Here is a 17,857-nt window from a genome sequence, read left to right as displayed (position 1 = left end):
ACACAGACTTGGGTAATCATGAGATTATGGAAAAGGAGGATTACTGCTTGTTGCACCCTTTGAATTGCTGCTCCCAAAAAGCTGAGGCTTTTATTCCATAACAAAAATTGAATGCAACCACATCATTGATAACTAAATTTATCAGGACCTCCTTTTCCTTTGAAGGACTGATGGCATTCTTCCCCCTTATCTTCTACATATCAAATCCTCTTAGACTATGATTTCTTCAGGTAGACTCAGTAAGTATTAGTCTTTTCTATAAAGGGAATTATCCAGTTGTTTACAGAGAGCTATGCTCTTGGAGTCAGAAACACAAAGTGTATACCTACAACCCATCCTCTCATATGAACTCAAATGAAAAACATGTTAAATGTACAATATAAACATGATTATATGTGTAAGCAACAGGCAACACTCCCAGGAGTTTTATGTATTAAACACAATTATGGTAATACATGGTATTTTGAGAAGGTATCCATCTCCTTCTCTTGGATTCTGCTACCACTGTACAAGACTCAAGGTTATCTCTTTGTAAAAGTCTACAGAATATTTTCAGCTGAAAACAGTTTTATATACTTAGTAGCTTAGAAAGTTATCACTTAAGCATTTTTCTTTTTGAAAGACCTAATTCATTTCTCCATTAACAAAACTGATTTTAGCTACGTAACTGCCTTCCCATCTGCAAAGACCTCTTCAGTCTCATCTGGACCCTGGAATTCACCTGGAAATTCTCAGGATCTTACTGAAATTTTAACTTAGACTGATACATGCAATATTAACATTTTAAAGACAAATGCTTTACATGCCTTCTTAGAGTCCTCAGATGCTACGTTTTCCTTCTCAACTCTTATAACTAGCTTTTATTTCCAGAAGGAGCTTCAGCATTCCACACAAAAAACACTGGTCCTTTTACAAGGAGAAAACTGTAGCTCTCTTTGCATCCACACTATGTGGTGCATGACATCTTTAAAAATATATATATATACACAAAAATAAATAAATATGTATTTGTTATATATAATAATAAATTACATATAACACCACAGGGAAATAAGTTTTTCCAGTTATCTCCACTTACAGAATCATATTACTTGTCAGTTCTTTAAGCCAAACACTGATTTGTTCTTTGTCCTTACAAAAGAACATTGTTTGTCAAGGTCTAAGCAAAAGGTGATTTCAGGTTTATGTAAGGCATTAAATTCATGAAAAGGAGATAAAGCAGCAAAGTGTAAGTGCTTAGGAGTGGTAATGTCAGACAACATATATCACATTATGGCTGATTCGATATTACTCCAAGAGCTTTACTGGAAGCAGAAAATACTGTATGCTGAACATACAACTTAAACATTTAAAGGCTACCTACAATACCAAACTCAGAGTGCAATCTAATTTCTAGCATGACCTTAGTCCACTCTCATTTGAAAAATACATTAAGATAAACCCTACTAATACCAATTCTACTCAGAATCATCAAAAGATTTGGGAGAATAATAATCTTTCCAAATTACACAATTCACTGCCTGTATTTGTAAAAAGAAGCATTCACTGTATTTGGAAACTTTCAAAAGAAAAAAAGGAAGGCCCAAAGTGATTAGCACTAGCATGAGGTACACAAATAGAAAAGAAAGCATCCCATAGCCAACTCCCTACCTAGAGGAATACTAGAGACAGAAATAAGCAAGTACACTAAGAGATGAAACGTAAAAAAGTCTATTTGCATTTTGTCTTTTCTAACAAGAAATGCAGTATGTGTAAGAGCAGGTCAAGAATTAATGACAAAACAGAGAACAAGTTCTAGATAAATATTCATCAGAATGATTTTGGTTCGGATAGGTGCACGAAGATTTCAAATCAAGGTGCAGTCTCTCTCAAAACTTAAGATGTAATTAAAAAAAATCAGATGGATAAATTATACTACAATTAAAGTAAAGCAATGATAGTCTACTCAGAATACCACAGGCAGTACTTTTCATTTGATCATACGAACAGCAGAATTACAGGGATTTCAGAAGCAGCAACAAAATGCTTAAGAAAATAAAACATCACATAAGGGAAAAAAAGGCTATTTTTCTTCTCAAGAGTACTGCTGTGCTGTGCTGGTTATTCTTGGAAAATGAGCATCTATAAAAGAAAATAACCATCGCTAGAGGGTGTCTCTTGATTTCCCCATGCAAACCATTGTGAAAACTGTTTGGATTCCATCTGTCAACAGCACATCATTTTCTAGCACAAGCTGGCACAATAAGACTCAAAACCATTCAAAAGAAAAGTACACAGTCCTTAAAAGCGCTGGAAAAATTCCTAAATTGTAGATGCCTGTAACAAATACCATATTTTGCAAATGACTAAAATGATTTTAAGGACAATGAATACATTTTTATTTTGGTAAACTTTGATACTGACAAAAAACTAAGTGTGTTTATATTTCAATGGATTTTCATTTTATTGACTTTTAAATACTCTGTTGGCAATCAGCTCATTTATGCATCTTATTTAGGTAAACCCCTAAAGCCATGCAGTAACTCTGACAACATTAAAAGTCCTAAGTATTTAACAGGAATATTGCAGGGATTCTGCCAAAGAAATATAAGATCAATTTTCAAGTACCATCTGATTCTTTCCAAGCCTGCAATTAGACATTCACTTCCAACAGCTTCCCACTACATCACCGCTCCCTTGTGCTCTCCTACTTTGTGAGCAAATACAGTACTTCACATGTGACAGTTAAAATAGCCATCAATAAATCCATGCACCATCATAAGCATGATTAACACTCCAGGCACAAGAGATGAAGTTGAGGAACAGCTGAAGGAACTGCGGTTGTTCAGTCTGCAGAAGAGAAGCCACAGGGAGAACCTTATCACTCTCTAGAACTGCCTGAGTGAGGTTGTAGTGAGGTGGCGGTTGGTCATATCTACAATGTAACAAGTGGCAGGACAAGAGGAAATAGCCTCAAGTTGTGCCAGGGGAAGTTTAGATTGGACATTCGGAAGAATTTCTTCAGAGAGGATAATCAGGCATTGGAAAAGGTTTTCCAGGGAAGCGGTGGAAACACCATCCCTGGAAGTGTTCAAAAACCATGTAGATGAGGCCCCTATGGTTTAGCGGTGGTCTTGGCAGCCCTAGGGTAAGGGTTAGCCTTGATGATCTTAAAGGTCTTTTCCAATCTAGCTGATTCTATGACATTCAAATATGTAAATACTACATATCTACCCCCAAACCTCTGAAAAAGGTGTATTTTATTGAGGAACATTTAGTAATAATCCCGCATTTAAATACCACAGGAACACGTTTAGAATGCAGCGTTCTAACTGCACACCTGATGCTCGGAGCCGACTTGGCACAAGACAGACACCTCCATCCCTGCTCTATGCTGCGAACAACAAGCGACCTTAAGCGGGCTCCGGCGGCAAGAGTAACCACGCTCCCCGCTCACGTGGACCTCAACTGCAGTTCTCCCGCCCATGACCGCAAGCGATCTCGAAGCGGGAGCCCCCAGCCCCGGTAACACCGACTGCAACGTGTGAACCTTCCGCTTGCCCCGGGGCATCGCCGGGATGGGCAAACCACAGAGCCCCCCCGAGCATGGCGGCCCTGCGCCCCGCCCCCGGCCCCGCCCCACCCCGCCCCGCCCCGCCCGTTCGAGTCGCTCACCTCGCGGCGCCGCAGGGGGAGCCGCCATGCCGCCGAGGTTCCTTTCCTCCTCCCGCGACTCGGGGAGACCGACAGCCTCCGGCAGCTGCAGCGGGGCAGAAAGGCCGAGGGACGGCGCATGAGTGAGGGCAGCTGGGACAGGACAAGAAACACGCCCGCAACCTGCGGCCGCTGGTGGTACCCCAACCCTCGGGGCCAGGCGGCAGCGAGTGACTGCGCATGCGCATTGCGGAGCCCGGAGCCCGGCGCGCATGCGCGGAAGCCGCGGCTGCCCGCCGGCAGCACAGAGGGGGGACCTCGGGGCTGCGGGAACTGGGATGGGAGACAGTGGGGTTACCGTGTGCCTTCTGCTGTGCCTGCGGGCTGTCAGCGTCTTCTGCAGCCTATCCGCCTGGGCAGCGTCCTCATCCTGCAGCTCCTGTCACACAGAGAGCTGTGCTGTGGGCACAGGCGGGCCTTGACCCCAGACCCACGGAGATACCTCCGATCTATCAAAATACCCGATTTATGCAATTTTCTATATATATATGTATATATATATACACATACGTATACATGTTCCACTGATGCCATTGGCACGCTACAGTTCTGACATGGTAGAACACACTGCTACCACCAAGATTAAAGCCTACTGAAGACACTAAAGTGCCTTGCCTTATCCTGACAGTTTACTTCAAACCACAAAGCTGTTGGTTTGTTTTGAGGTTTTGGTGTGCTTTGGTTGCTTGACTGGTTTTTGTGTTTGTTTTGTTTGGTTTGTGGGGGTTTTGTTTGTGTGTGTGTGCGTTTTGTTTATGGGGGGGGAAGTAGGGGAGGGGGAGGTGTTTGTTTTCTCTTTTGACATCTTACTGACATAGCACCAGGCACAGTCTGAGCATAATCACATCAAAAGCGTTTCTAGAGATGAGAAAATAGGGTAACTCTGATTTTGCAATGTACTCGAGACTAAATATATTTAACCGATAACTTGTAGATAATTTAATCAAGTGTTGGGTCAATATAGAATAAAAATAGACATTAAAGGTACCTATTTCTTAGCATATGGTATGTACGGTTGCAATGTATTTGCACAGAAGTGAGTAATTATGCAAACCAGCTTTAACTAGAATGGTACTGGCTGACTGAGGCTTAACAAGAGCTTACAAGACACTATTTACTTGCCTCGCTTTTCACAGTTACATATACAAAACATTCTTACTAGTGAAAACAATCATACACTGTTTTTGTCTCAACTAATTGGACACTTACCTCCATGATGATCATCTGAGATTCTTCGCTGTGGCTCATCTGGTTGGTGGCTAACACTTGGCTGTCACGAGCAATGCAGGAATTCCTTGTGAGAGATAACGCTTTGATACGTACATAGTGATGTTGAGATACATTCCATGTAACCTTTGCACCCTGGACACTCATATGGCATACTGTTAAACATACAGCCTTAGTACCTAAAAAAATATTTTTTTTTCTAGAATGGACTGATTTAAAAATATGTGTCCATTAATTTAATTATTCCATATAACAGTGAATAATGTGGGCCTGTACATCCTGTTTGAACACTCTTGTTACATTGCTTTTTAATAAACAGTCCACCTATGGTCCATAAAGCCAGCTGCAAGGTTCAGATCACAAAGACAGGTTCAATGCCCTTTTTCCACTCACTTTCAGTGCTGGGTTTGGTTGGCTTTTCAACTTTACCAAACCTGGAACCTACCAAACATTTCAGCTTTGTTTACACTGCAAAGTTGCTGTATTTCATTACAATCATTTAGGAAAATTTAAAATTTGTATCTGTAAAACTCAATTTATTGGTATTGTTACTGCAGGTTCCTGTTCTGCTTTAACTTTAATTAACAGGAAAGAGACCTCAGCTGTACTTGTTCCCAACACAAAGCTCGCACCAACCAGTACAGAAACCAAGTGACAATGTACTGAGCTAAGAGAAGAAGTAACTCGCAATGGAATGGTTTATTCTGGATTTCAAAATCCCCATTAAATGGCTTGCGGGGGTAAAAAGTGGGGCTTTTTCCCTAACAGGCTATATCTCCTCTAGTGAGGAGGCTGAGGCCTTCACAGGTCATCTGTCCTTTCCCCATTCGGTTCTTTGTACTGGCATGCACAGGCTCATGCATACTTGCCTCAAGTGCTTCCAGCCAAGGTTAGAATATGAAAAGTGATCTTCACATCTCTCTTTGTCTCTTAGGAGATGCCTAATATAAAAGCAGAAGCAGCAGAGGAGCAACGTGGTCATCCCCTGCCTGAGGCTCAACCCATACCAGCTACTAGCCCCAAGGATTTTCAGGTTTCTAAATGTCTCAACTAGCAGAAGGAGCTGAATTTGCCCTAAACAAGCGTTTTCTTTAGGCAAATGTGACTATCTCCCAAGCCACCTGTGCGTTTGCCTCAGCACCCTCAGTAAGTATCCTGTTCAAGGGCTAAGGGTGATGTACCCCAAAATGGCAACATTTCCTTGCTGCAGGAAAGGTTCATCAAATACCCTCTTCATAGCAGAAAAATACAGCACTGCAAGAAGTGGCAACACTTTTATTACTTGGCACATAAACCTCTTTTTCATATCGAGCTTTATGTGTCAAATTTAAACAGTCTTTCCTAAAGGCACCCGTAAATGGAGAATGCTTGGCAACATAGGGGAAGGGCCTTATGGCCACTTTCTTTAACAATTTTCTAGCATTTCTTGAATTTAAGTACTATAGCAGGCACTTTAAAATGTAATAAACAACTGGATGCAAAACCTATAAAGCTCTCCATTAGCTGAGAGGCAGTTTCCAAAGCACTTAAAACTAAGAACAGAAACACAGTGAAGATTCTCTCACTGCTCTTTAAACAAGTAACTACATCAAAAGTACCGAGTAAATAATTTTGAGGCCCTTGGATTCTTAAACCTGTCTCATTCGTGAAAACACACAGAATGTAGTGATACTGAAACGGATATAAAGGAAAATGTTTTTTTCCTACCTAGGTTTTCTTGCACAGCAGCTTTCCGTATAAAACACAAGCCAAGCACAACACTCCCCCTAGCAACAAAGCCTCGGCTTTGCTTTTTAAAGGGAAAGAGGCACTTTCTCCTCCTCAAGCCACTAAAACAGTTCTGGAAGACTTCTGTTTTGTAAACAACTTCTTTTACAGTAAAAGGAAAAGTAATGAATAAGGTATGGGGAGAATGAAGTGACTGCAGCTCTTGGAGACAGCAACACATTTTAGTTACTGCAGTAATGTAAAAAAAACAAATATCCATAGCATACTTTTGCAGGATCCAGGATGGTTATTTCAGACTGAAAGACAATACAGATAATCACTCCTCCTAACTTTTAGTACCTAATTCTGTTAAATTGTCTGACTTAATTTCTGTGTACTTTTTTTATCAGTAGAGAAGAGGTGCAGACTCTTCTTAGGACCTGTACAATTCAGAGCAGTGATTCCTGACTACTAGTCAGTTGTGGAAGAGCCTATTTCACTTTGCTGACTAAAGGGAGATGCTAAACCTCTAATTCAGACTGTATGCCAACATTCCAAAAGGTAATTTTACTTCTTTTTGGATTAAATATGCTGTGAAAAAAACCCTGATATAAGGCATGTAGGGATAAATCCTTGAAGTGGACAGTTAGTAGCCAGTTGTTTTCCAAGTGCTGTCTCTGTTTTGCGATGCTTTTAAGTACTCGGAGTATTAACTGAAGCTGTATCAAGGGGAGAGTAATGCATTATTCTTTACAGTTGGCCTTTACAAGTCATCATAAGCCTCACTAAACTTCTTAGCATGACATTTTGAGGAAAAATAATGGAAAACATAGCAGAGTTTAAAAAGGTATAATCTCTCAGCAGCTGTAATTTGCAAACATGGACTTTTTGCCATACCAGGTAAATGTTCTGAGTCTGGAAAAGCTGGGCTGGTGTAGCTGCTGTGCTTGGAGCTGGAGTAGCTGTGCTGTCTGTTGCTTTGCCCTCAGATCCAGGGACATTTTTTTCCTTTTGAAGGTGCTGGACGATGTTGAACAGGGCTCTGTAAGCATAGGCCAAGCCCCAGCACATTGCCATGATTTGTCCCCCTCTGGTATGACAAGAATGACAACACACCTCATTTAAGTGTTTTACTAATTTTTCTGGATTTTGCACTTGTTCAGTGGTGAAGTTCCAAAGCACTGGCGGGCCCCTCTGGCCTAGGTACTTGCCCATACTATCCCACACACCCTGCCACTCATGGCTGTCCAGCCTTGGGGAAAATCTCTTGGTCCTCCTATATCGTCGTCTAACCCTAGACAACACCCAAACCCGACCTTGCTTAACTCTCAAGAACAGGCGAAATGGTCATGGGTAAAACACACTCTGTATACATGCCAACATGGTGATCCCCATCACAATCACCAGGGCAGGTCTCAAGGGTACTTAAAGGCCATTCAAAATCTTCAGAACTCTCAAATGATGCTGTAAACGGTCTGGTGGGGGAGCTGGGAAGGTATGGGAATGTCTCCCTCATGGGTTGACTACCCAAGGAGGGGAAAAAAGATGTGTAATTGCTAAACATATATACCTCCCAAAGTACAGAGGTGGTGACCACAGTGGGAACGCAAGCCAGATCAGTTTCATGATCAATGATTCTATTGTATTACAACTCATTACCATAAAGTACAATGAAACAAGAACCTTAGCCCAAGGCCCCCAGCTGATAAACACTACACAGCAAATACCAGCTGTAAGTAAGGTAGGACATGCTGAAACCATGAGATCAAGAGCAACAACTTTGAGAGCCAGTATATCAGCATTGTGACAAGTGACTATTAATCCGAAACAATGAATGCTTATCACAAATAGGATTAGACTCAGTCCAGTCAGATCTGTTGTTATCTCAACCCTTCGTACCCCACAGTGGGCGCCAAAAAGAGCTGTCATGGTTTGAGCCCAGCCAGTAACTCAACCATGCAGCCGCTTGCTCAATCCTTCCCTTTCCTCGCCCCTGCTCCCAGAGGGATGGGGAGGAGAATCAAAAGAATGTAACTCCCATGGATTGAGATAAGAACAATTTAGTAACTAAGATATAACACAAACCACTGCTGCTACCACCAATGATAATAATGATAAGGGAAATAACAAGGGAAGAGAATACAACTGCTCACCACCCACCTACCAATACCCAGCCTGAACCGAGCACTGATCTACTTCTTCCGGGTAACTGCCCTCACTTTATATAGTGGACATGACGTGCTGTGGTATGGAATACCTCTTTGGCTAGTTTGGGTCAGGTGTCCTGTCTCTGCTTCCTTCTGGTTTCCCCTCCTCCCTGGCAGAGCATGAGACTCAGAAAGGCCTTGGTCAGAGTAAACATGACTGAGCGGCAACTAAAACCATCGGTGTTATCAGAGCTGTTCCCAGGCTGAAAGTCAAAAACACAGCACTGCACCACCTGAGGAGAAAAATGACTGCTACTGCTGAACCCAGGACAATCCTGAAACCAAAGTAAGAAGTAAGATAAATCATAACTTTACAAAGTTATCAATATACCTATGTATACTTATGTAGGAGGAAAAAGAAGATATGAAGGCTTCATTAGAGTTGTAGAGCCTGCTCAAAGGGAAATACAATCCTTAAGTCCCAATTAGAGAAGGACTCGAGGAATGGGTTATCTGCTTGTTAAATGCTCACAAACAGCCTGTGTAGATACTAGGAGTGGCAGAAATGTCAGAGCTATCAGATAGTTTGTGAAAATGTGGATTGTCTTTATATAAAATTCCTATTTTTATAGGTACAAGGCAATTTATAGTTTTTCTGTTGATTCTGGAGAGGAGCCTTTTCTTCTGCACTGAGCTGTTAACGAAGTAGTTTCTTAAATTAACGTGTATTGGTATCTTTAGTATGACAAGAATAAACAATATTGCTGATGCTAAATGGAATTGTCATTAGAACTGTTTATAATTGTCTTCACATAAACAGCACCTATAACATCTGAAGGCCTGTTACTGCAAGATTTAGTAGCTGGAATCACGTGAAAACAGATGACTAAATTGTTTCTCGTTTCTGACTACTACTGTAAGAAAGACCATGGGAAGAAGTAAACAGTCATAGCAGATAAAAAGATTAGGAGTATGCATTTTCAATTGCTAAAAGAGGAACTATCACAGCTAGAAGACACCTGACATGACAACATCTTTCAAGAATGGTGTCGTGGTTTAACCCCAGCCAGACAGCTTTTCACTCACTCCCCCCCCTTCTTGCCCTCCCCCTACTCCTGGAAGGACAGAGAGGAGAATCAGAAAGAATGCAACTCCCACAGGTTGAGATAAGAACAGTTTAGTAACTAAGGTATAACACAAATCACTACTGCTACCACCAGTAATAGTAATGATAAAGGAAATAACAAGGAAAGAGAATACAACACCTCAGCACCAGGCGACCGATAACTCGCCCCCCCCACCCCAGCCCGACCAAGCACCGACCGATACCTCCTCCAACCCTGCAGGCCTTCCTAGCCCTTCTGGGGAACTCCCATTTACCTCCTAGGCATGCCGTGCTGTGGTATAGAATACCTCTTTGGTCAGTTTGGGTCAGGTGTCCTGTCTCTGCTTCCTCCCGGCTTCCCCTCCTCCCTGGCAGAGCATGAGGCTCATCAAGTCCTTGGCCAAACCAAAACATCATTTTTATCAGCTCTGTTCCCAGCCCAAAAGTCAAAACACAGCATTGCACCAGCTACCAAGAAAGAGAAAAATGACTGCTACTGCTAAACCCAGGACAAATGGGAAAGAAATGTCATCAGAACACAGGTACAGGTTTCTTAGGGGAGCATACACATACACAATCTCTGCTAACTGCTAAGTCCCACTGTATGTGGGACTATGGAAATGATCCAGTGGGTGAATCTTTACACAAAGTTTTGGCAAGGACTCAGGTTCAACATCTTGTTTTGCTAATAAGTCTGTCCCAGCAATCTATTCCACTCTCAGGAACAGTTGTACAAACAGTTTAAATGATGGGACAAATACGAACAGCATTATGTAAGGAACTTTACTATAATACCCTAAAGGAGCAGTGGGGGACCTTTGCTTAACAGAATGGAAAGCTGCTTAAAAACACGTGTCAGTACAATGACTCTACTCACAGGAGACACATGGAATTCAAACCACATATGTTTCCTGGAGCAGGGAACAACTAATTTCTCTTGGTCAGCGTTATAAAAACAAAGGCAAGCCTAATGTCATTGATTACATTGGACAGCAGACTTAGTGATCCAAATAAGAGGATATGAGCTGCTCCACTTTGTTAGAGGTGCCAATGTGACACTTAGGCATAAACTGTTGTTTTGTCAGTGATGGTCAAGGATGGCTTTTTAGCATAGGCAGAGTAGATGGCAGCTTGTAGTGACCACGCTGCAGGTTCCCCCAGAAGCAAGCAGGCTAAGGGATCACAGATCCCATATTCAGCATTTAAACAGTTTTGAAATGAATAGTGGACAATGAATGATGGTGTTTATTCTCAGGCTTTGAGGATAATGCAAAGTTTGGATTCCCATATACACCTTTTTATGCCTGCCTAGAATCAAAGCCAAAACTTGTGAAAGCAGATTAAAACAAAAGCAAAACTGCAAATCCTACAAGCCATGTACAACATTTACAGAATAAGAGTACGTGTTGCTGTGTTCTTAGAATAGGAATTTCAAGTACCATGTGCAACTCTACAGTGATCCCAGCCTCAGGGAGGTTACAAACAAGAACAAACTCTTCTCATCTTGATTATTTTAAACTGAGTGCACTTTACTCCCACATGACAGAAATCACAAGTAAAGTTTCCTGAAATTTGTCACACATGGTTTAGAAATCTGTGTTCCTGCACCAGAACATCTGATAGTGTGGGTGAACACAGGTGTGCATGAAAGAGACATCAGCATCAGTGGTTAGCCAGGTTTCAGATGGGTAGAGATTGTTCTTCAACTCAAAGGTTTTAAATCCTGTCCACTGTCTTCCAAGCATAGGGATAACACTTGGTTGAAAGTAGAGAAAGAAAAGGTACTGCTGGTATGTTTCCTTCATACAATTCATTCATTTCTAGAAATCCCATCTGCTTCTTGCTAAAAATTCACTTTCGAGCCTGCTGAGAATCATAGTTCATGTATGTTTTTCACGAATTCAGTATTTTTTTTCCCTTTGTTAACATGACATAATCAAGGCTGTTCTTCCATAGAGATGATTTTACAAATACTGAGTTATGTTTTGTGTCATGCTTAGGATTTTGACAGGTGCTTTAAAGTTGAAAAGAAACAAATTTGTATGTTTTTGGTACAAGTAGAAGTACTCCAGGATACATTTAGGTTTTCTACACCTAAAATTAAGTTTCCTTAAAAGCTCTAATATTTTATATAGATCAGAATGTGCTGAATTTGGAGGTGTGAGAGGATTATCTAGCCAACCTTAATATGCTGTAAAATTTTCTCCGCAAAGTTACTGCAGTTAAAGCTGTCCCAGGGGGACCTGAGCAATTCTTTATGAAAGGTCTGACGAGGTCACTTCCATCATTATAAGGGTACTTCAGTGTTCTCATCAATCCACATCTTCTCTTTAATTGTGAGACACATAAATTGCCCAGTTAAATGACACTGACTTTTCCGCTTAGTGGATTGTCCTTTAAGATCAGACATCTTACTTAACTTTTGACATCTCAAAGTTAAATGCTAACCTAAGTTAGTCATAGGTACAGGTCATGTGAAGAGACAAGTACATCCTGATTCCTCCTTTCTGAAAGTAGGTGTCATACAGTGTCATCCAGTCAGAGATTTACCTCTCCTATTTCTTTGCACTGGTGACAGGAGAGCTAACTAATTTAGCCTAGGCAATGATCTTTGACCTTTTAGAGATTAAAATCAGGTAACATAAATTTTATATTAATAGTTGCTGAAGGAGCAATCTGCATAGAGGAAAAATCTCTCCACAACTCTTTGAGCAGGATTGAACCAAGAGTTTTATATTCAGATTGGAGGGGTATAAGCCAAATAATCCAAGGCACCTTTTCCTTTGATTGTATTTATTATTGAAAGATATGCATATAATATGTCTAATTCAGTTTTCTTTTGCTTTAGGTAGTAATTTTCATAACCTGATATGATAACATGCAGGTAGGACAAAACCAAGTATCAGAGACTGAGAATTTTGTGAGAGTACTCGGAAATTTCTTCCTGCCAGTGTAAGGGAGGATCGTGCCTCTGAAATTCAGAAATACTGACATAACCTCAGTTGGGAGCGGTGACTTAAGGAGTTACAGGGAAGTGAACATAACCACTAAATGCTCTTTGAGCTGAAGTCTAACTGGTTTATGCTGAAAGGAATAAATTGCTTCTTGAAAGCAGTGTATTGCTCATTGAGAAAGATTGTGGTATATTGCTTTCTCAACTCTATTTTTTCTCCTGTTTACTCTCATATATTATTTCCTGGAGGGGATTCATCACCTACTGAAATGCATATATAAAGTAAGCCACATTTCCACATAAGCTGAAACACATTTCACATAAAACTGAAGTTCCTACTGACCGAATTGCCTAGTATAGCATCAATATAGTTATCCTGAGTATGAATTACCTGCCGATGGATAAATTAAACCAATGAGTGGAAAGTAAATTATTCAGTAAATGTCATAGTGAATGAATATGAACTGAATCTAGTGGAAGGTAAAAAATGTAGTATAGGAACTGCATCAACTGATGAAACATACTTAGTAGGGTACGAAATAAGCTGCTTGTCAGTTTTGTGTAGTTTTGCCTATTCCACAAGTACATAAATATTGTTAGGTTGATTTGAAAATAATTGCAGACTGTAGATAATGTTGCCAGTACTGATATCCACTACTATTTCCTCTACATTGCCTGACCATTGTAAAAAAATTCTTAGGACTTGTTGCTCCTGGTATAATTGTTTAATGGCCTGAACCATATGGACATGTATACCAGTTGTGAAAAAAGCAAAGGTAAAAACATATCAAAGTAATACATATCAATTTGAAGATGGAGTTTAGTGTTCAAGTAGTTGTCTAGGTTAAAAACGTTCAGCAATGGAACACGTGACTGACTTTTTCCTTGCTGTCACTCTACCAGGTGTAAAAGAAGTCTGAAAGGTTAAAAGACTCTGGGCAGCTGTGTTGTTTCAAATAATTGTGTTTTTACTTATGTATATTTCCATACCTATACCAACCAAGAGTTGGTGCTGCAGCTTTCTCCTGGGTGTTTCTCATGATGATACTTTCTCTCTGCTGACTGTAGGCAAAGTCTAAAGGTCTGCCTTGGTCTGGATGCCTAATTTTATATGGCACTATGGCATATGTAGAATGGCATATATACTGTGTAGAAATCTTTGATTCATTTCAAATTTAATCCCAAAGAGATTCTGTTCTTTGTTATCCTACAACATCTTGAAACCAAACCAGACCTCTCCATCTACCAGTGTAAATAGAGGAAAGACTTCATCCCAAGATATTTTCTATACAAATTCAAATTTAGACAGAGGAATACCCGTAATGAAAGTTCCTGTCATCAAAGTTGATCTGTTTTCAAGTAAAATAATAGCAATCGCGGTGATTTCCTTTAGGATAAAGTCCTGAGATCCTGAATAAGGGCTGGGACACATACTACTTGCACACATATGCTGTCCATACATATAGTAAAAAGATTCTTCTTGCCAAAGCCTAGAGACATAATTCAATGGAATTACTTATTTTTAACAGTTCATGCCAAAATATTAAACTGTTCAAATAACTACAGAATCCAAATGGGAAAACTAAGAGAAGCTAAACTGACTAGTGTATGATTGCACAAACATAAATCTAAAATTATTAAGTAAAAGGAAGCAATAACTCTTGGTTTACTTATTCCCATGATGTCATTTTCAATATAGGTGTGGTTAAAATATCTCTTTTATATTTCGTTCATTTTTTATAAGATTATTACGTGGAAGCAGTTTGCTTTTGCTTAGGATTGCAACCAGGAACATTTCACTTAAAGCCCTATTTTTTTTTCTATCCAATTGTGAAAAATTAGTTTTGTCTGAATTTTTTTTCCAGATTTATTGTAACTACCACATATGTTTCTCTGGAGTCTGAAGAAAATCAGTCATACTCTTTCCTTAAGTTTGGCTTTATAGGACATTTTCTAATTCAAATAAAAATTGACTTGTTACTCCTGACATAAACTTCCTATTGATTCAGATGGCATAAACGTATTTCCACAATTTTTTAAATAAAAATGTCATTAAAAACTTCTATCAGTTGCTTTTGCTGCATAACACATATTATAGGTCTAATCCTGCATCTATTGATTTATGTTTTCTGCAAATTATGGTCCTGATACAATGGCTGTTCTGTCCTGTGGAATTTCAGTGCACACAGCACTGAGCAATGCTGACAGTCTTTGTGCCCTGTATAGGCACTGATGGCTGTGAAGCATTGGCATCAGTCATTGTTATAAATAATGATTAGGCTGCATTTTGCTCTCATATTGTGCTTAATTTGCAGATGTATAAATGATTGTACAGCTCAGTGACAAACTGAACCTGTGTTTTCTTCCATATTTTTCACAGGAAGCAGCCCTTGTACAACACTAATAATTTAGATGTCTAGTTAGAAATTCTAATAATCCACTTTTGTCTTATACCAGTCATCTCTCACTGTCAAATAAAATAAGGGTTGTAGGAGCATTGCCAGTTTGATTTGTGGACAGGACTTCGCACCTCTTCTCTGCATAAAGCAGCAATCATGTACTCAAAGATATGTGGAGAAATAAGGGCACATATACAGGGTTAATGTTCCATACATAATTGTAGTGCTCATCTCAACAGTATTTTTGTGTGATTTTATTTGAATGTAATTTTTTCAATGAAGTCAAGTACACAGAAAAAACCCAGAAAGTTCCCTCCACCTTGGTTATGAATAAAGTGGGATCAAGAGTTGTGCAATACAGACTAGTAGGGTTTGAAACTGAGTAGCTGTTAGAAATGGCAGGTTTATGTAAATCTGGGATGAATAAAATAATACTGTAAATTGTTGGCAAGCAAGAGCACCCGATTAAAGATTGTCAGTGCTGGCTTAGAGGTGTTGAATGCTGGAGAACTCATAATGTTACTAGGTGTTTTTACAATGATTGACTGCTGCCACTGTTAAAATGGGTTCCTCATTCCCAGAGGAAATTGATAACAGTTTCTCACCTGTGGATCTTGCTGTGTTACTAGCTAATAGAAGGAAGTGCCAGCTACTACCAGAAATTTTATCTCCAAACAGGTAGTTGCAGACTGCAATCAAATCACCTCTGGTCCTCACTGAGAAGAAAAATAAGTTGACCTTGTTACATCTCTCGTGTAATCCACATGAGTAGAATTACAGCCTTTTTTTTTTTTATTCAATTTTTGGGTGAGTTTTTGAAACACTGGCAGAAGTAGCATCTTTGTAAGTAACTACTCTTTACGTCTACTTGTAATTACATTTGTCATACATCAAAAAGGCTGTACCAACAGCATATTTAGCTGATTATCCATGAGGTTCTGTGTACCTTTTCCAAGTTCACTGATTTTCTGAATGCAGTTTTTCATCTTGTGTGTGACCTACATTTATTTCATTGCATTTGGCCATATTAGAATGCAATTAAATCTGCTTTAATGATGTGACTCAGTTTGTTCCATATAATTTATTCTCATTACTGGTTACTGTTCTATTAGATTTTTGGCATCCATAATTTCCTTTAGCACAAAGTTTATATTTTCTTCCATGTTTCTCATGAAGATACTAAATAGCATTGGAAGAATAGCAGACCCACTTGGAATTATACTGGAAATACCCATATTGGATACTAGTTTTCTATCTCCATGTTTTCAGATCTCCCAGTTTTTTATTATTTTATATGTTTAATACCTTTGTTCTGGTCTTTTATGACTATCATTGGGCAGTCCTCAGCTAGTTCTGTATGTATTTATTAGTTCTGTATGTATTTATTAGGAGGTTAGATGGTTATGTATAACACTTGTTGGTGTAAATATAAGATGGGACTGTCCTTGTAACCAATTTAGCTGCATCCTGAAGCAGGCAGTCCTATTATATTACTCTCCTTAGGAAAAATCTATTTTTTCTCTATTTTTTAATGTGTTTCCTGTCTTAAAACAACCAAAGATGATACTGCTGTCAGTTGTTCAATTTTACTTTAATGACATGTACAAAATATCCATTCTACATTGCAACTTAATATATTTTATATAAAATCCAATGTACAGTATGTTAAATTTGTTTAAATAGTATTATAAACATAACTTTCAGGAGGAGTCAGTCCTGGAGTGATGCAGTCTTTTATTAATTACAGTTCCTTTTGATATCCCTGCTGTTCAGTAAAAAATCCACCTTATATTCTAGAAAGGTCCTCATGAGCTCAGATTTGGTTCCTAACAGAACAAAAGTAAACTCCCAGGTTTTTTTTTTTCAACTTTGTGTCCCACACACAGCTCTATAAACTCTTGTGCTGGGGTGTCCAGTTTGAACGTCATTTGACATCATGTGTTTCAGAGCTCATCTTCATCTGATAAAGCATCAAGGTAATCTGTATCAACATATAAGAGAAATCCCGAAAACAAACTGTCTGCCCATGTTGGATCGGAAAAGAGACCATTTTGGTCAGCGTAGAAGATTTCAAGCCATACTTCGTCTTCTGGCTGAAGGTAGATCACTGTGGATCCAGAAGCTACATCATGGTTACCTGTGTTAGCATCAAACGTCTTTATTCGGTATTTCCCATTGTGAACCAGCCCAATTGCAAGATGCTTGTTTGCTAAGGTGATATCATAGGAAAAATAATAAATCCCTGGAATGGCACAAATAAACTTCCCTGTGGAAGGGTTGTAATGCTCCCCCTCATTGAAGAGGACTTTATTGAATACAATTGGTAATCTTTCCTCTGGGTAGCTTGTGGTGATGCCAACAGAAAAGGCAGATTTCAGCACTATCTTTCCACATTTACAGACTCCTGGTGCACCTGGCTGTCCGCGGTCTCCTTTATCTCCCTTAGGTCCTGGTGGTCCAGCTGGACCTACTTCACCTTTGGCACCAGTCAATCCTCCAGGTCCTTTTTTACCAGCCTGACCTTGGTCTCCTTTCTCTCCAGCTGGTCCTGATGGCCCAGTCTTTCCTCTTAAACCTTCAAAAACATTTTAAGTTAGTTAATCGTTGACACATATCCACTCAGTAA

The 17,857-nt window shown here is 39.6% G+C and overlaps 1 protein-coding gene across 2 annotated transcripts in view; it reads right to left on the bottom strand.

Moving 5' to 3' along the window:
• The window catches only part of LOC133226372 (complement C1q tumor necrosis factor-related protein 7), a 72,959-nt gene that overhangs the window by 52,862 nt on the left and 2,240 nt on the right, over positions 1–17,857 (bottom strand). The window contains exons 1-3 of one of the 2 annotated variants that reach the window (XM_061379861.1): positions 4,903–5,089; positions 3,992–4,072; positions 3,655–3,739 (exon numbers count right to left, since the gene is read on the bottom strand). In XM_061379861.1, coding sequence (XP_061235845.1) covers positions 3,655–3,739; positions 3,992–4,072; positions 4,903–5,067 — 331 coding nt within the window. In that variant the 5' untranslated portion in view covers positions 5,068–5,089. Of the gene's footprint in view, positions 1–3,654; positions 3,740–3,991; positions 4,073–4,902; positions 17,807–17,857 lie in introns of those variants that run through there. The other variant, XM_061379863.1, reaches the window with a different exon arrangement.

This window comes from Neopsephotus bourkii, unplaced genomic scaffold (assembly GCF_033783945.1).
Source record: "Neopsephotus bourkii isolate Nb327-2 ecotype Australia unplaced genomic scaffold, CSIRO-AGI_Nbou_v1 NB_1780, whole genome shotgun sequence".
In the NCBI taxonomy this organism is placed as follows: Eukaryota; Metazoa; Chordata; class Aves; order Psittaciformes; family Psittacidae; genus Neopsephotus; species Neopsephotus bourkii.
The sequence above is the reverse complement of the archived record's forward strand: the minus strand, read 5'-3'. Positions and strand labels throughout refer to the sequence as shown.